The 19,125-nt window shown below is 38.8% G+C and overlaps 1 protein-coding gene across 1 annotated transcript in view; it reads right to left on the bottom strand.

Annotated features, from left to right (window-relative positions):
• Positions 1-370: 370 nt before the first annotated feature.
• KIDINS220 (kinase D-interacting substrate, 220kDa) overlaps positions 371-19,125 on the bottom strand; it is a 129,154-nt gene continuing 110,399 nt past the window's right edge. The window contains exons 23-26 of the mRNA XM_012639944.1: positions 8,356-8,487; positions 6,305-6,403; positions 4,763-4,999; positions 371-2,568 (exon numbers count right to left, since the gene is read on the bottom strand). Of these exons, the coding sequence (XP_012495398.1) occupies positions 1,306-2,568; positions 4,763-4,999; positions 6,305-6,403; positions 8,356-8,487 (1,731 nt within the window). The 3' untranslated portion in view covers positions 371-1,305. The remainder of the gene's footprint in view (positions 2,569-4,762; positions 5,000-6,304; positions 6,404-8,355; positions 8,488-19,125) is intronic.

Genomic DNA, 19,125 nt, shown 5'->3' with positions numbered 1-19,125 from the left:
CACAAAAGAGCAACTATTTAGCACAATGACTGGTTAAGTAAATAATTTAATCAGCACATTAATAAAAATCCATTAAGTGATAAACATTGCAAACATTGTAACACTGAATCTAGACAATCGCACATCCGTGACCTCACCGTCTCTGACCCTATCTGTGACTTGGGATATGCTGCCACAATTAATTCTACATGAACAAGCTACGCTAAAATGACAAAAGAAATTTCAGTACATGATGACACGGTACATTTCTAGTCCACATAATACGTAAACATGATCATTCTCTCAACTCTGCTAACAATTAATGGAAAGTATAGTTTTATAGTTACATCAGTTTTATCTTTTTTTTTTAACCCCTGCTTTGTTACATGTTTTTAAACTTTTTTAAAAAATGTTTTCCCTTTCTTATGCTTCTCCTCTAGAATTAATATGCTGATTTCGGAACAGATGAAGTAGACAAACTCTGCCCTAATAATGGAAAGCGATGATTTAGTTTTACCTAATTAAACATTTCCTTGTCATCTGTCAGTTGTCACCGACCTTTTTGATGTAATTATTTCCTCATTCACTCATTCCATAAATATTTATTAGTGCCTATTATTACCAATGTCTCCCTGATTTTCCAAAAAGAAAATTCGTTTTTTTTCCCCCCCTCTCATTGCTAAGCTCACTAAGAAAAAGTTGGACGCATGATTTAAAAGAGTTGCAGAACACACCAGGGTGGTTTCTTGGGCACAGATGGATGGTGCTGGAAGCCAGGTCTGGTATTTGAGGAGTAGAGTATCCAGGTAATAAGGAGGTTGTTGGCCCCTGCCCCCACCTACTGTAACCTATAAAATCTTATCTAGATTAAACCCCTAAGAGCAAAATTTGTTTCTGCTTCATCTAATACCAGATCATCCCTCAAATATTTGATGACTGAATATTCTACAAAAGGAGTCCCTATATTTTTATTTTCTTTGCCAAATTAAGCCCTCTAAATTTAACAGAATGTTTCTGACCTATCTTTACACTCAGCTCACACCTGCCTTGTCTCAAAAAGTTTTACGGGGTTATGTGCCAATGAAAAGTATAATAATATTAGTGAGTTTTTAAGCTTCTAATTGCAAAGACTAGAGGATGACCGGTGTACCATCATTTCTTATGCTTCCTCTGTTGCACAGTGTATGTGTCACTGACCAAGGGACTTCCCATCCGTTAATTATCTGTAAATGAAATGTACACAGGTGATGTGCACAGATGGATTCTAAATTCGGGACAACTTTGTCATAGGGTATGGTAATACTACTCTGCCTTTGTGTGTTTCTCTTAAAGAATGCTTTCTCTTTCTTCTCCAAAGCCTGTGCTCTCAGAAGGGGCTACTGCATGGAGCTCGGAAGAATCTTTGGAGAGCCTCGTGTAACTCGGACGCTGGCTTCGCTTGTGTGTCATGCTTTTTAGATTTTCATTCTGAACAGCAGTTGGGTTGGGACTGGAACTGGGCCTCAGAATGACTTGAGAAGTCTCCCTGGTTCCCTCCATGTCATCGGAATTCTGATTGGCTCTGTTAGCTGGGGCACTGTTGTTGTTCAGAGTCACAGTGCTGGGTGTGCGGTTCAGGTTGTAGGCTTTGTGGCACGCAGGCCAGCTTTCTTCGGGGCTGCTGGCTATCAAGCTGCATTCGGAGGGGCTTTTCTTGTCCTCTGAACAGATGGACATCCGAGCTATGATCGGATCCTGCAGGCCACTCAGGCTATGTGGGATTCCGCGCTTGCCACTGTGGCTGTCGTCTTCCAGCTCTATGAGATTGGCCTTTTCCAGCTGGGACTCATCCGCCGCTTCATTGTGAAGAGAGTGATTGGGAGAACTTTCGTTGGATCTCACCCCTGAATCTGAGGAATCCTTTTTGTCCAGCAGGGCATCCGATAAATACTCTTTTGCTTTAATGAAGGTTCTAATTGGCTCGGCACTGTGTTCCGGAGACTTTGACGCTCTCTCGACTTTCCCTTCGGCTTTTTTGTCTTTATCATCCTTGAGCAGTGGCGTGTTATCTGACTCTTCCGTACCGGATTCGTCTTCGTCACTTGGCAGTTTCTGATAGCGCAGCCCACCTCCCTTAAGCTTCAAATCCGTCTGGAAGAGACTTGACCTTTCGGAGGACTTCTTGCCTGGGAGAAGCTTACTGCCTGACTGATCAGATCTTTCATCCTCTTCAGTGATAGGATCCAAGGGTGAGGCATCATTAGTGGACACCCCCGAGGATGAATAATCTATAACATCTCCCCTCTTCATTAAAAAGGACTTCCTGCCATCATCTTGTTTGGGCTCACTCTCCTTCCCTTTCTCTTGCTCTAGATTAGAATGAATAGAGCCCCCCGATGAACTCTGACCCATACAGTATGTGCTGTGTGGAGAAGATCTGCCACTAATTGTTGCAGACCCTGTTCCCCCTTCTAACTGGGACATCTGAGCAATGTATTCTCTATAGGCGTCTCTATACTCGGCCTGCACCTTATCAGTAAGCTTTGAAATTTCAATACTGGAATCCTGGGAATTGAGACTCGAAAGACTTGGGGTTCTGCGAGTTTGTGACTGTGAAGACAGAAAAAAAAATAATTTAAAAATTCAAATAAGCAAAACAAAAAGCATAATAAACATCAGTTTAGAAAAGATATAGGTACACTAACAATTTTAAAAGTCATCAAAATACCGAGTTCTTTTAAAAGAATTTTATATGACAGTTTAACAAAAGCTGTGACCTTATAAATAATTCTACTGTTATTAGAAAGCTTTATAAAAATTTTAATAAAATCAGTTTATTGTTAATATTTAAAAGTATAATTAAACATAGTATTAACAAATAATCTTAGCATTTGTTTTTGTTTTGTGATTTTTTAAATTAAATTAAATTTTTTTTTTAAGGGACAGGGTCTTGCTGTGTTGCCCAGGCTGGATTCGAACTCCTGGGCTCAAGCGACCCTCCCATCTCAGCTTCCCTAGCAGCTAGGACTACAGGAGCACACTGCCACACACAGCCAAAGCACTTGTTTTTATAACTTTTAACTTTTATTTAAGGTAAAGTCACCTCCATTGATAAAATACAAAAAGCCATGAGACCAATAGTTGGGCCCTAGTAAACACAGAAATAACATATTAAAATTTGATTTCCAATATGAAGTTTTAGGACTAGAATTGCTTTAGACCCCAGAAAAACTAATAAACAAGGAGTAAAAAGCACAGATTTGGAAAAGGGAAACAGAAGAAAAAGAATCAAGAGATTTTAAGAAGGGATGAGAGCAAAGGTCAAAACAAAGTAGAAGCAAAGCAGAGTCTTCCTTCCAGAGGAAGATGTCCCACGTCCCTAAGAAGGCCCCAGTGATCACATTCAGACTGCGAGGACAGCGCCATTCTCCACCCGTTAGGGCGGCTGTTCTTCAGTGTAGCATGTGCACCCCTTTCCAGGGAACCCACAAGGTCAAAATTGTTCTTATATGAATACGAGGATGTTATCTGCCTTTTCCACCCTCGTTCTCACGAGAGCGTCCAGTGGAGTTTCCAGAGGCCACGTGACGTGTGATGTCACAAGAGATTCGCCTGTGGAAGCAGGTTGGGAACCTAGGGGTCTTCTGTGAAGCCAGGCATTCAAGAGATTTGCAAGACAACACCATTCTCATTAAATTTTTTGTTTTGGAAAATATAGTTTTTAACAGTGTAAGAGTGTAAAAGCCCGCAATTAAAGAAAAGTTTGAGAACTGCTGCATTAATGGGAGAGCTCTGAATTTCCAGGTCCTGGTGGGAAATACCAAGCATAGTGAAGCTAAAACTGAGGATTTCTTAAGAAATTTCAGAAGGAACCCTAGGGAAAAGCAAAGAGCTACTGCCGTTGACACAGAGAGACAAAAGGATCAAGTGTGGACTTCATTTATTGTGAAATAAGTAATTTTTATCTTAATAAAAGAGTAATACCGTAACAGTCAATGGTTTCCCAACTTCTAGAAATATAGGTAGATAGTATGGAGAAAAAGAGAATAATAACAAAAAAGTATTTTTACTATCAAACGAAGCACTGTTAACCACGGTAGACCTACCCAGTACTTGCTTTTCCTGAATACTGACCCTGTTAGTGTGGTGCTTCTTCGTAGCTACTTTTATTTTCCGCCCTTGCTTGTTTTCTGTACCCTGCTCTGATTTCTCCTGGTGTATTCTCCTTCTCAATCCCCTCTCCTCCTCCTCTTCCTCCCGAGTCTCTCGCTTTGTTCTGTTCCTGCTCCTCACCTGGCCTCGCTCTCCTAAGGACAACCAAAGGAGGAACTCACCTACACCCAACACCAGGTAAGAAGAAGAAAACAAACACCCATAAAAAGCATGCATGTGCACTGGAAAGCCGAGTGATGGTGCTCAAAGGGAAACACGTGGCAAGTGTTCCAATAAAGACGTATTTTAGCCAATGATTAATGAATTTAATCGGACACTCGCCAGAGAAAGGCTGCATCTGCTGACCACCCGCACTGAGGCAGCCCCGTTTCTGTTTACTCTCCAGGCCCTCACCCTGACTGTTTCCGCGGGTCTTACCAATTTCTAAATGATCTCATTTTTCCCCTTCATTTCACTGACTGTCCCTCTCCAGATGAAAGCAGCTCCCTGAGGACAAGGCGCCCTCCACCTTGCCCACTAAAGTATACAGTAAGCATTTTCTGAATGGCTGTATAAATGCCCGATATATTTTCAGTGAATTGAATAGTGTCCTTATTCTTCAATAATATGAAAAATGACATTTAATAAATACCTGCCAACTTAGGTTACTGTGACGTGGGGCACCTTCATCTAGGCCAAGTGTATTCAACTCTTCAAAGCTGAAGTTCAGTGTGTAGGGTGTTTGGCTGGAGAGCTCAGTGTGAGGCAACTCGTTGTGTGCAGAGCGGCGAGCGGGTTCCCCGTGAGGAGCGGGGCCGCTGCTGTTCTCATTGAGGAAACGCGGGTCTTCAGGAACCACCTGGTTTTCTGCGTTTCTCATTTCTAGTATCTTAAAAGAAGAAAGCATATCATAAATATCTCCCTCCCTCCCTCCTCCCCTCCTTCCTGAAGTGGTTCCGGGAGGGAGGGAGGGAGGAAGGAAGGAAAGAAGGAAGGAAGGAAGGGTCTTGCTCTGTCACCCAGGCTGGAGTGCAGTAGCATAATCACAGCTCACTGTAGCCTTGAACTCCTGGGTTCAAGCAATCCTACTGCCTGAGCCTCCTGAGTAACTGGGACAGCAGGCACACACCACACCATGCCTGGCTAATTTTTTTTTTTATAGAAATGGGGTCTTGCTATGATGTTCAGGCTGGTTTTGAACTGCTGGCCAGAAGCAATCCTCCCGCTTCTGCCCCCCAAAGTATTGGGATTACAGGCATTAGCCATTGTGCCCAGCCAACAAATTATATTTTAGAAGCTTTAGAAATAGTTTTTTAAAATATTATAAAATTATTATAAGGGAAATGAGTAAGCATGCTTCTGGTGAGAGAATTTCTAGTGAATTTGAACTATATCTGCTTACAATTAATACTAAAAGAAGTAACGGTAGAAATCACCATATATACAACCCTTTGGTTTGCCCATTATATTATTACTCTAGTTTAAAACTTAACTTGAGAACAAAGCAAAATGCAACTGGAGCGTGTCAAAGAAAATCAGAACTGGACAGTAGTTAGAGCAGCAAAAACAGATTTTATTCAGGACTATTGCAATAGGGGAAAAGAGATCTCAGGGTAACGGTAGGCTCAACTTTGAATACAGCATGGACAAGTGGGGATTTATAGCCAAGGAGCAGGTGGGGCCCGTGGCTGGAAAGTGACTAAAGGGAAGCACTGGGTGGGCGGATCTGGCTAACCCAAGGCCAGGATGACCACACATCACCTGGGGTGAGGAATCTGATCAACTGCTGAGGGTGATCACGTATGGTTGTGGTGGGGCGCCTCCTTCTAAACTGACCTAACAGGATTCTTGCTAAAACTGGGCCACGCAAGCCAGACGGACAGACACTGAAGGCTGCGGCCTGGAAGAGCCTGACCACAGTTAGGTCAAGGAGAGTCTGTGTCAAGTGAAAGCAGGAAGAACTGGCAGTGGCCTCTTCCCCAAATTTCTGAGTGGAATGTCAAAAAGGCAAAGGTTGCCAAGTGCTGCTCTGTATATTCTCCCTAACCCAGGGTGTACACAAGTTTAAAATGTAGTTTTAACATTTTTTTTTAAAAATGGAGAAATACCAGTTTAGACCAGTACTTATTAGTACTAGTTTTATACAATGTTATAAATAATCTTAGATGTTAAAATAATGTTATAAATATCTTACTGTGCTTCTGAAAAGGTGCCAGTCTCCAAAATTCATATTCATCTCTTTCTTCAGTTCATCAATGTTACACTGAGCTAACACACGGCCATTTATGTTCGCCTGAGCAAAAACAAGTACAAGGACAAGGACAAACAAAATGTGAAATATTCTGAATTACCAGGGATTAAGAAGTATGCTTACATTTAGTTTTATGAAAGTCATTAGAGACTAGAAAGGCTGACCCTACAAAAGGCTGTCACCTCATTAATAATATAGTAAAAAGCTGAACTTGAACAACATAAGCCACTCTATACTTTCCCAAGTGCCTTAAGCACAAGTAAAGCAAATTGCTCTTCAGGGACCAGCCCAAGAACCCACCCTCCCAACTATTTCCAAAACATCTACCCTGTCATGAGCAACAACGAAACTGCTAGTTTTTCTTTTCTGGCCTTAGAAACTATGAATGTGAACACAAGCTGCAGGGAAGCAGCAAACACATCTGTCCTCATAGGTGTGTCTGGTCACTGAGCAGATCCTACGTGAAGTGTGCCTAGCAAACTTGTTTATCAGTTAGAGTGGACACTTTCAGCTATAAAGAACATCTGCCCACCAACTTCCTAGTCTATTAAATTCACAAAAAATGATTTCATCACTTTTGGTTCTCAGTAATTTTAGTTTTCCCCAAATAAGGAACACAGCATTTTCTTTATTAATAATAGGTAGCTTACCAATTTTATGAAATATACAACCTGCCTCTATTAACTGTGGCAAAATTATGGACTGCCTACGCTTCAGATCGATAGAATGTTCAGTTTCCAAGTTAATTCTGAACAAAAACAGAGTGAGTCTGTGGCAGAGGTGCCACTGCAACAACGCGAGGGTTTGCAGATGTAAGAAACCGTAACCGTTGCTATGAGGGACTTGGAAAAGCCAGGGCCTGGGAGTGCGGGCCGAGTGGGAAGGAAACCACCATCCTGATGGAAACAAGACTGCCACAGAGGACTCAAGTGGGAGACCTCGCTCTTTCCTGACGCGAGTCGACCGCCTGGAGGAGTCAGGTCTGTACGTGAGAAAGGCAGTGCTTGACTCATGCAACTGGATCAGCACGAACGAGCTCTGTAAGAAAACTGACATTCTCTGAAACCTTTCTGACTAAACGGTGGCTGAGATTAGTAAAATGGTATCTATATATGCTCATAATTCTTTTAAAAACTTCTTCCAGATGCCACTCTTTAAAGTACGTGAATATCAGAGGCTTGCTTTTTGTTTTTGTTTCTTTGAGACAGGGTCCCGCTCTGCCACCTGGGCTAGAGTACAATGGTGTGATCATAGCTCGCTGCAGCCTCAAACTCCTGGGATTGCGCAATCAGAGGCTTGTTATTGATGTTCTCCTCTACTATAGTACTCGGATATTTAAAGTATAACTTAGTGGAAATACCTACTACAACTGGACTTGGTTAACCTCGTATAGGGAAGCCTCCTCCAAAATCTCTGCCTCACCGCCCAACTTCCTGGTAGCTGTTAGAATTGCAAGAATAGGATCTTGGAAGAAATAAATTTCTGCAAACACATTGGCCTGGCAAACCCAAACCTATGTGGTTTATCAAATGTGACACGATCCTAAGTCCTATATGACATCAAAATGAGAATCCGGGGAAAATGAAGCAAGTGTGGCTTATTTTAATGGAGTCATACATACAAATGTTAGAATTAAAGCAAATGTAACATAAAAGGTCCCCTGTTCCACACTGCAAAGATGAGTTATTGTTTTTCTCAACGTAAAACCCTTTAGAGCCTTACATTTCTTGCCAAGGCTTTCTTTTACTTATATTAGGTTATTGCGAAAATAACACTGTAATACAGCTACTTTATTCTCTTTTATCCATTTATAAAGAGATAATAGGGCAGTTCTAGGAAACAACACAGTAAGAGTTTTGTTTTCCATTTACGCTTTCCCAATTCAACAGGGAACTTGTCTTTGAGACGCTATTTGGAAGGGTGCACTGTCCACCCAGTTCTGTCTTCCACACCCTCAGGGCCGTCCCTACCCAGCATGTAAATGGGGACATCACCTTTTTGATTGTTGCACAATACTGCGGCAGCATGCTCTGGTCCAGCCCTTCTATCTGTTTCAGTTTCTCACATACTGCGTCCACAGTGAGTGAATTCAGCAGTATCACTGGTCCTGGGGCCGGGCCTGATCCCTAGGTAAGTCAAGGAAACACACAGGTGTGAGTAGCATTTAATGCTAAATACATGAGGTCACGTGACAGACAAGCTCATTAAGTTGTACTATGAAGTAAAGTAAAAACAACAAATGTGTGTAACATGAGGAAACGCTATTAGGGGACAGATTGAGCTACTGTTACACCCGAATGAGTAGTTGTTATTATAGCTGATACAGCCTTATCAAAACTACTTTTCTAAGAAGATAAAACATTCCATGAACCAAGCTTAGGCCAAATGCTCGAATGCTTATAGCCTAACCACAAGAGAGAAGAGCGCTGTCCTTAATAACAGGAAGGACAGAGGTTAAAAAAAAAAAGCAACAAAGGGGAAAACTACTGATGTCTGCATTATAGGAACACAAAAGATAAACCTAGGAAATCATTTTTAAAGTGCCTATGATAAACACTTAAGCAGCTTTAAATATTTCTACAGACTAAACAGCTGAAATTTTCAGATCTTGATCATATTTTACATCCAAGGGATCTAAAACTTCCTTTAGAATCTATATATAATAATCTTGTAAATATAAAACAGTATTATTTCTTAACATGTGAAAGTAAATACAGTTTATAATAATTTACTCTATTTTTTTATTTTTCATTTTTATTTTTTATTTTTTATTTTTTTTTTATTTTTATTTATTTTTTTATTATTTTTTTTTTTGAGACAGAGTTTCACTCTGTTGCCCTGGCTACAGTGAGTGCCGTGGCGTCATCCTAGCTCACAGCAACCTCAAACTCCTGGGCTCAAGTGATCCTACTGCCTCAGCCTCCCAAGTAGCTGGGACTACAGGCATGCGCCACCATGCCCGGCTAATTTTTTCTATATATTTTTAGCTGTCCACTTAATTTCTTTCTATTTTTGGTAGAGACGGGGTCTCGCTCTTGCTCAGGCTGGTCTCGAACTCCTGAGCTCAAACAATCCTCCTGCCTCGGCCTCTCAGAGTGCTAGGATTACAGGCGTGAGCCACCGCGCCCAGCTGGAGCAAAACATTTTCTGAATGTGGTGACATATCAAAGAAGGATCTGCCCGTGGTCAATGACACCCGCATCTCCTCAACTACAGATGCGCACGCTGAGATCTGGAGGGCTAATTCAGGACTTCAAAGTCACAGAATAAATAGCTAGTTAGTGGTCGATTTGGACCAGAACACTAACTTATCAAGTCTTTTAACTTCCTATTTTTGTTGCTCCAACTGTCTATTTTTGATGAGGTTATATAAATTATAATCACAATTAAAGAGAAGACAAATACAGAGGAAACTAATATAAAGGACAAAGATAATGTGCCAAACAATCTGTCCTGTTTACCATTCCATCTAATCTTCAAACAGAAAGTAAAATTTATCATATCCTCAGGGTATGTGAATTTATATTTTCTACGGCCTTTTATGCCTATGAGGGCAAAAGTAGGCTACAGTACAGCCAAAAATGCCTTCTGTTAAACACCCTTTGTAATATGAAAGCATAATGTAATATGCTTATTACTAACTGACAAATATATACATATATATACATCATGTATCTGTATTACAAATAAATGTAAATATAGCTAGGGAATGATACCATATTGAACAGATAGCTGGAGTAGCAGCTGAGTAGAAAAAGAGAATTAGGGAGTCTTATCCATAAAAGTTTGGAAATTAATGACCTGGAATATAGTACAAACACATTTATTTATAGTTTCTTTTTAATTAAATATAAATTTTAAATATGCCATATTAATGGTCCAGGGTTCAACTGCTCCAAAAATACTAAGAGCAAAACATTAGTCTTTCCATAATTTAGTTTTCTTATCTCTCCATATAGTTCTATTTTCTGCCTGGTCAAGTAGAACCAATATTCGAAGTATTAATTATCCACTATCTACTAGGAAAATGCTATGAATTTTTAATAACTATAATTATTTTATCTTTTCTTTTAAAATAGCTTTGAGATATAATTCACATGCCATACAATTCTCCCATTTAAAGTGTACAATAGAGTGATTTTTAGTATATTTATATACTTGTGAAATCATCACCCCAAACAGAAACCCCTGTACCCATTAGCAGTCAATCCCCGTCCCCTCAACACCCACCCCTATCTCCTGGCAACCACTAATCTACCTTCTGTCTCTAGCCATGTCGTATAAATGGAATCGTACAATATGTAACCTTTTGTACCTGACTTCTTTCACTTAGTATGATGTTTTCAAGGTTCACCCACATTATAACATATGTCAGTACTTCATTTCTTGTTACTGCTGAATAATACTTATCTTTTAAAATATCTTTAATTCTGTCTTTCAAATGCTTTTATTTCTCAATCTGTCTCCTTGCTCTGGAAGCATTTACACTTGTTTACATTTTTTTGGTTCAAAAATCACAAAAGAATGGTTTGATCAACAAAATAAATAATGATCATAGAGGATTATACCTCAGAGATAAAATATCCATGAGTCCATACTGATAAAACTAAATAATTGAATAAATAAATGAATTAGGAAGAAGAGACAGCTTTTCCTTACAGTATTCCAATTAAAATATGTAGAAGAGGGAAATAGAAAATAATCATTAGGCAAACATAATAACAGTGATTGTACACATGATCCACTGATGGATGCTAAAATTAATGAGCTAGAGAGTGTAAGTAGAAACAAGACAAGATATCTGCAGTTTCAAAGTATCTCCCCCAAGAGATTTATTAGTTACAAAAGAAAAAATAACACCTTACAGTGTTGAAACCTGGCAGATGCCACCTTAACCAAGTGATGGAGGTTAGCGTTCCCAGCGGGAAGACTTGGAGACATCACAAACCCTCCGCTATGACGCACTGAGAATGACACGGCTTCATTCCCGCGGTTTTCTCGCGACGCACAACCTCCTTCCAGTCATGAGGAAACATCGGACAAAGCCAAGTTGAGGGACATGTTAAAAAATAACGGACCAGGCTTCTTCAAAAGTGTTAATTAGGAAAGACTAAGGAACTGTCACAGATTAGAGGAGACTAAGGAGAAATAACAACAAAATGCAAATGAATTGGACCCTGGACCAGAAAAATGGCATTAGTGGAAAAGCTGGTGAAATTCAAATAAAGTCTGTAGTTAACAGTAGTATACCAATTTTAATTTCTGCCTTTGATAATTCTGTTTTTGGTAATTTTAATTTCTGGTTATAAAAGATGTTTACATTAAGGGAATTTCATATTTTTTGCACCTTTTCTTTAGGTGTAAAATTATTTTAAAGGAAAAAGTTGATTAAAAAATCCCCCCAAGACGATTTTTGATTGTGCTAAAAAGGACAAGTATAATAGATATGAACCAGATTAACTCTGTCAGCTTAGGAGCCAAATGTAAAATATTAAAGAGTATTTTATTTCCATGGAGAATCTAAGAATTCAGCAACAGAGACATGGTAATAAAGATACTACACTTTTCCTTTAAAGCAAAAAATTCCACATAATGTTACTACCATAATCCTTTAAAACTTTTATTAGTTACTTTAAAGTATATTTTAACCTTCACTGGGGATTATGTAGAATATATATATTACATCTGAATGACTTTTTTTTTTTTTTTTTTTTGAGACAGAGTCTCACTTTGTTGCCCGGGCTAGAGTGAGTGCCATGGCACCAGCCTAGCTCACAGCAACCTCAGACTCCTGGGCTCAAGCAATCCTACTGCCTCAGCCTCCCAAGTAGCTGAGACTACAGGCATGCGTCACCATGCCCGGCTAATTTTTTTTCTATATATTTTTAGCTGTCCACTTAATTTCTTTCTATTTTTGGCAGAGACGGGGTCTCGCTCTTGCTCAGGCTGGTCTCGAACTCCTGAGCTCAAACAATCCTCCTGCCTCGGCCTCCCAGAGTGCTAGGATTACAGGCGTGAGCCACCGCGCCCGGCCACATCTGAATGACTTTTAAAAGCTGTATAAGAAAAGATAGACACACACACACACACACACACACACACACACACACACACACACACGGGCATAAGATCATTCTGACTGCATCAAAACTACAGTCTGACTCTCGATTATTTGTAAGTTGGGCTTTATCTAAGGGATATATTATCAATTAATGAAAATGTGTTAAAATATGCTTCTTTGAATAAAGGAGAAATGATAAATACCTGCCAGGTCTTTTCTAAAATAATCATATATAATAAAATTATTTTGAAACTAAATAAATCCTATAACCAAAATAATGATTTTGGATAGAAATCTCATAAAAGGAAGAAGAAAGAGTACAAAAGTGATAAGGAAACAGTAAAAAGCATATTCAATAATTCAGTAGGTAAATTCTTAATAGAAACTAAGATACTACTTTGAAAACACATGAAATAGTTCAAATAATACTTTAACATTTACCATGCATTCTTACTTGAAATTTACATGTAAGTCAAGAACAGATCATTTTGGCTTACTGATTTTATAAATCAGAATTTATTAAAAAAAATTCTAATTTGGAAAACTGAATGTAGAAAATGTTAGTTTGTTTAAACTGTTAAATATAAACTTCAAAATGCATGCAAATTAGAATTTCTCCAGGTAAAAGTAAAGCTATCAAAATATTGAAATCAACTTGAGATAACTATCATTTTTATATTATAAGTAGATTAAAACTACACTCTGAAACATTATCATCTTTGGCAAATTTATTAAATAAGCTTAGAACTGATTAGCCAGAAATAATGCCATGCAATGGCCAGAAGCAACTAATAAAATAAACCAAAGGTATCGAAATGAGCAGATTTATATACAGTCCAGCATGAAGTTGCCAACGATTGCTTATAGAAGTCTAATAACAAAAGTGAATAAGATTTCACTGAGAGTTTCTGTACCTGTCTCTGTTTGTTAAACCCAGAATCACACGACTTTAAGGAAGGAATAAAACAGAAGGAACAGAATGAAGGACAAGAATGCAAAGTAGCACATCAAATATACATGTATAAATATATAATATACACAGGCAGCCCTTTGTCATTCCTCTTTTCCCCTTAATTTTGCAGCACTCAGCAGCAACCCAGCAAGGAACACACGGGCATGTATGCACACACAGTTTAATTTCATTAACATGCACTTGGTAATTTTCAAATTGTACTCTCAAAATTTATATTTTTTATATCAAAAGAATAAATCATGGGATATACATTCAATAAGAAAACTAGGTAAACCAAACTTGCTATGAAAAGTCAATATTCCTGCTACATACAAGTTTAAAGTTAATTTTAAAACATTTAATAATAAAAAGGCTTAATTACTTGGGCTGTCTATCACATGATCACTTCATAAAATGAAATACCTAGCCACACTACTGTTCATGTTCATAAATACACCTTCAAATTGTTTTCGTTCATTGAGTATGTGGCACATAGCAGATGCACTAAGATATCATTTCAAAAGAAAGGTCCTAAGAGCCTCACAGGTCAAGAAATAATAAGCTTACTGGACAAGAACTTGCAAACTATGATGAACGTAACCATTTTAGTGAGGTAGACTTTTTAAAACTCTAATTCAAAGCAAACAATCACTGCTGTCAATTATTTTTCTGTACTTATTAGATTGGTGGAAAATATTCTTAAAATGCTTAAATGATCTACAGATGACTGACAATAATACTGTATCAAAGTTAATTTACAACATTATTTTAGCACAATAAATGCCAGTACTTTGCTAGCCTAATATCAAGTGTCTTTCTTTTAACATATTCAATATCTGGAATACTTCATGGGATTCTTATTTTTTAGTTTATATTATCAACCTTGTTATAAATAGGTTTTTAAAAAGTTACTATATATATCTGTGGAGACTTGCAAAAATACCAAAATAGGAATGCTAACGAAATTACAGTTTACTACAACACACCCAAAACGCAAGAGAAAGCTATTGCTGACGTAATTGAAAAATGTAACTTAAACACTTCAAACTACTTGAGAAACAATAATTAGGTCAAAGTTGACAGATAAGGCTTAACACTACATTTTAAGGGCCATTGTTTTAAAAAACACAAGTACTAAACAACTGCAATGAACACAATTTTGTTATTTTTTAACTTTTACCTGTACTCTATGATTCAATGATGACATTACTGTAATATCCTTTCTGTGAAAATATCTCAAGCAAGTTAGTTGAAATTTATTAAATGTTTAGGGAGAAAGTTTGTTTGAGTTGAAGTCTGGCACAAAGACCTTTACGCACAAAGTGACTACAATTTTTCACTATACTTCAATAAGAGGAAAAAACAGTCTAATAATTTTCCAAATTCAAACAGAATAATAAAAATCCACTTCTAAAATACTTTAAAAGGAGTGAATGATGTTCAAGCTGGTTGAAGGTACCGCAGGGAGTCCCAGAGAGTTGACAGGAAGTAACTGTCCTGAGCCGCCGTCTAAACGAAACCTAAAATGTCCCCAACTCCTTACCCACGGCATCTGTAACTTTCCTGTCCAAGTCTCCTCAACAATGAGAGACAGCTTGGTTGGACATGTGCTTGTTTGAAAACAGGTTGTAAGTTCTAAACCAGTGGTGGAAAGAAAAATTATCTACAAGTGAGTCCTATCCTTTTATGCTTTTTACTTGGTCACTCCAGTGACTGGATCCTGTTTAATAAAAACTAAGACCTTCACTTTTATTACCTTTACTCATCCAGTAGTGTTCATCAGTCTCTGAAGGTAAAGGTTTAACAGCAACTGGAAATTCTGATAGTGTATTAACACTGCCTTTGCAATTCTGAAGTTCTTTACATTTAAACTTTGTGTTAATCATTGTCGTGCCTTTTCAACAAGGTATAAAAGTGATCTAAATAAAGCTGTCTCGAGGTTCTAGAAGTACTGAGTAAACCCTGTGGCAGAGAAGGTCAAGAAAAAATGACTTAACAGTACTGACAACTCCGGGTGACCTTGAATCCACAAACTCCACGAAGGCAGGACTTTCATCAATTTTGTTCACAGCTGTATCCCACTAGAATAGCGTGTCTTACACTCAATAAATGTTTGCTGGACCAATGAATGATTGCACAGGCATCTGCAGTACTCAGTGCTAAATGCTCCAGGGAAGGATGAAAGGGTGAAGAAAAAACGCTTTCCATTGAAACAGTTACTGACAAGAGCAGCATCTCTTAAGTAAAACAGGCTACAGCACTCTTAAGAGCAATTCTTTGAGATAACAACATGCCACTGAGAGGACTTGGCCAGATACAGGCCCTCCATAATGGGTCCTTCCTTTCATGAGGGTCACAGAATGATCCAAATGCCACCTCCTATAGCTTGGATGTTTGCCCCCTCCAAATCTCATGCTGAAATTTGATCCCCAGTGTTGGAGGTGAGGTCTAACAGGATTTGTTTGAATCATTGGGGGCAGATCCCTAAGGAACAGACCAACGCCCTTCCTGGGAGAGGGATGAGTGAGTTACTGCTCTCTTAGTTCTCACGAGAGCTGGTTGTTAAAAAGAGTCTGATACCTCTCCCCTCTCTCTTGCTTGCTCTCTTGCCATGTGATCTCTGCACATACCAGCTTCCCCTCCCCTTCTACCATGAGTGGAAGCAGCCTGAGACCCTCACGAGATGTATGTGCCAGCACCACACTTCTTGTATAGCCTGTAGAACTGTGAGCCAAATAAACCTCTTTTCTGGATAAATTACCCAGCCTCGGGTATTCCTTCATAGCAACACCAATGGACTAAGATACCCCTATTTCCTGCTGGGAACTGGACTGAAAAAAGGTAAAGGTACCAAGATAAAATATCCCTGGAAAGCTTTCAAAATTTTAAAGTATTTGAAGTATTCAAATAATCTAGAAATTCTTCTAAATTCTAAGAAAACAAACCAATTGACACTTGTGGGGGAGGCCTAAGAAGCACCAACAGATAAAAAAGCTGAGTTAATCTAAACTGATTGGAGAATTTGTACACTACTCCCACTATTGAGACAAAGGTTATTTAGCCTGAAACAGTTTTAGTTCTGAGTCTTTCTTTTTTTTGGAGAAAGGGTATCACTCTGTTGCCCAGGCTGGAATACAGTGGAACCACCATAGCTCACTGCAGCCTCCAACTCCTTGGCTCACGTGCTCCTCTGACCTCAGCCTCCCGAATGGCTGGGACTACAGGCACACACCACCATGCCTGGCTTTTTAAAAAATTTTTTTGTGGAGACAGGGGTCTCACTATGTTGCCCAGTCTGGTCTTGAACTCCTTGGCCCAAGTGATCCTCTCTTCTCAGCTTCCAGAGTAGCTGGGGCTACAGGAATACACCACCAGGCCTGGCTTATTTTTCTTATTTTTTGTAGAGACGGGGTCTTGCTATATTACCCAGGCTGGTCTCGAACTCCTGGCCCCAAGCAACCCTCCTGTCTCAGCCTCCCAAAATACTGGGATTACAGGCATGAGCCACCATATCCAGCCAGTTCTGAGACTTTAAAGCTTCATGGAGTTTAGCCTTTGGGTAGTAATAATAAAGTACTTAAAATATGCTAAAGCTGAGTAATCCTTAAATCAGACCTATGAGGTAGGTCTGCTTTTCCCAGGTAAGAAAGTTGAGAAGCAGAGGGGTTAAGCAATTTGTCCAAGGCAAAAAGCTCATCGCCAGGGTCTGTTTAACTCAGAAGACCAAAGACCCATCACACCCAGTTTGGGCAGGAGTGGAGAAGGCAGCACGGTAAGGATAGCGGACTGTGACACAGAACTCAGGGATTCTAGTTCCAAATCTGGCACCTACCCCCTGTGCCCTCAGGTGAGCCTCACGTGGCTCATGTGTGGCACATGGAAGCTGGACTAGACCTCGGGTGCCAGCACTTCCTCGGGGACCCTCAAGAGGGAAGGCAAGTCCAAGGTGGGGGCCACGGTTCTGCTTTTACTAATTTATAAACGGGAGCTCTGATTAAGATTTCATTACTAAGAATGAGCTTCTGTGCTTTGAAAGTCTGAAAAACACTGGCCCTTTCTAGCACTAATATTCCGAGGAACAATATCTTAGATCTAATGCTAATATTTTTTTTCCAGTTTCCCAGTTTGGCACATATTTTTCTCTATTATAGAATTATAAGAAAAAAAGGTAGCATGGAGGCTTACATTTTAAATCCTCACCTTTGTGAAATACTGTACAATTTATTAATATCTGATAAGTCCTTGGCCGGATTTCACAGGCTATAATCACTACAGTGCCCCTTAAGGAGAGAAAACTCAATTATTTTCATAACTATCTGCTTTATGAAGGTTTATCAGAAATTGCTTATGGTAAAAAAAAGATGGAACCACCCATATTTTGAAAAGAGTGTAGCTAGTTAACCCTTCATGGTCTGGCTTTTTTAAAAACCAAATTATCCTTTGTCTGTGATAACAATTTGTCCAAAACATTTATATAGCTCCTGACTTATCCATAAACAGCTCTTCTCACCAATGTTGTGTAGGGAACAGCTGAATGAGAAGAGATGGAATCAGTGGCAATCCTGTTGCAGAAATACAGTTTCCTACCACCAATCTGGAAAGCCCTATGAGCCACGAAGGGCTAACTACTTTCTTATCAAGTTTCCTCTCTTGGTCCCGCTACAAAGTCCTTGACATTGTTCCCATGTACAGATTCTTCACATTTCCGCCACTGTTTTCATTTGGCTTTGAACAAGTGCCTACTTACTTTTACTAGTCTTCTACAAAGCAAATTTTGCATGCTATTGTCATTGTTAATTTCCTAAAAACAAAGGAAGCTAAGTAAGCATCTATTATTTACTACACTAATCACAAAACTATCTTTTAATAGTAAAAGAACGGCACACAGTATGGTTATTTTACTAAACAAAGGCACTAATATATGCAGAGCACCTTTACTCTTTGTTATTGGGCTTCTAAACATGTTTCAAAAATTGCATTATGTCCCCTTTTCCAAAACTCATTTCAAAATTTGCCTAATGCTCCTTCACTGGTTCCTGAAAGAAACTCAGACACCTTTTAATGACAAGCATTTGTCTACATTCTTGAGAATGTGAATAGCTACTACGTCAGCAAACCTATGTCATTAAGGCATCAAATTCTTCACAGTATCTGATTTTCATCAAAAATTTATGATGAATTTTAGCTCAGAGAATTGCACTGCATGCATGAATCCATGTATCAAAGGCTCTCTGACTAAACCAAAAGTCATTCTTGCATACAGTGGTGATGATGCACGGATTAAAGATTCCTTAAACACCCAAACAGAATTATTGTGGTTTATTGTGTCTATCATTTGTGGATAATTGAAGTCACTCAAACACTTCAGCTGAAATGCAAATGACTTAAAAAGAATCATGAACCCCTCAGCGAAAGCACCAAAATGATTCTCTTTTTCTCTCTCACATTAACTCAAAGGAAATTAAAGTTCAAAAATGATTGCCTACTCAAGTGCATGTTGTAAGTTATCCTTAAGGATAAACTTAGGACGCAATGTTTCACTATGTTAACTCTAACTGCTAAGCCACATTTCAGCATGGCTTTAGATTAAATTGATCATATGTACATGGGTATAAGGTATTCTGTAAATAAAACAAAGTTAAAATACAAACTTAAATTCCACAATGACTATATGAAGATTTTAAGGCTCATCACAAATTTATTTCTTATTAAGTACAAAGTCTTGAATAATAATTTACGAAGTGATTTCCT

This window comes from Propithecus coquereli, unplaced genomic scaffold (genome assembly GCF_000956105.1).
Source record: "Propithecus coquereli isolate 6110/MARCELLA unplaced genomic scaffold, Pcoq_1.0 Scaffold145, whole genome shotgun sequence".
Classification (NCBI taxonomy): Eukaryota; Metazoa; Chordata; class Mammalia; order Primates; family Indriidae; genus Propithecus; species Propithecus coquereli.
Note: the sequence above shows the minus strand (reverse complement) of the source record. Positions and strands in the feature narration are given on the sequence as shown.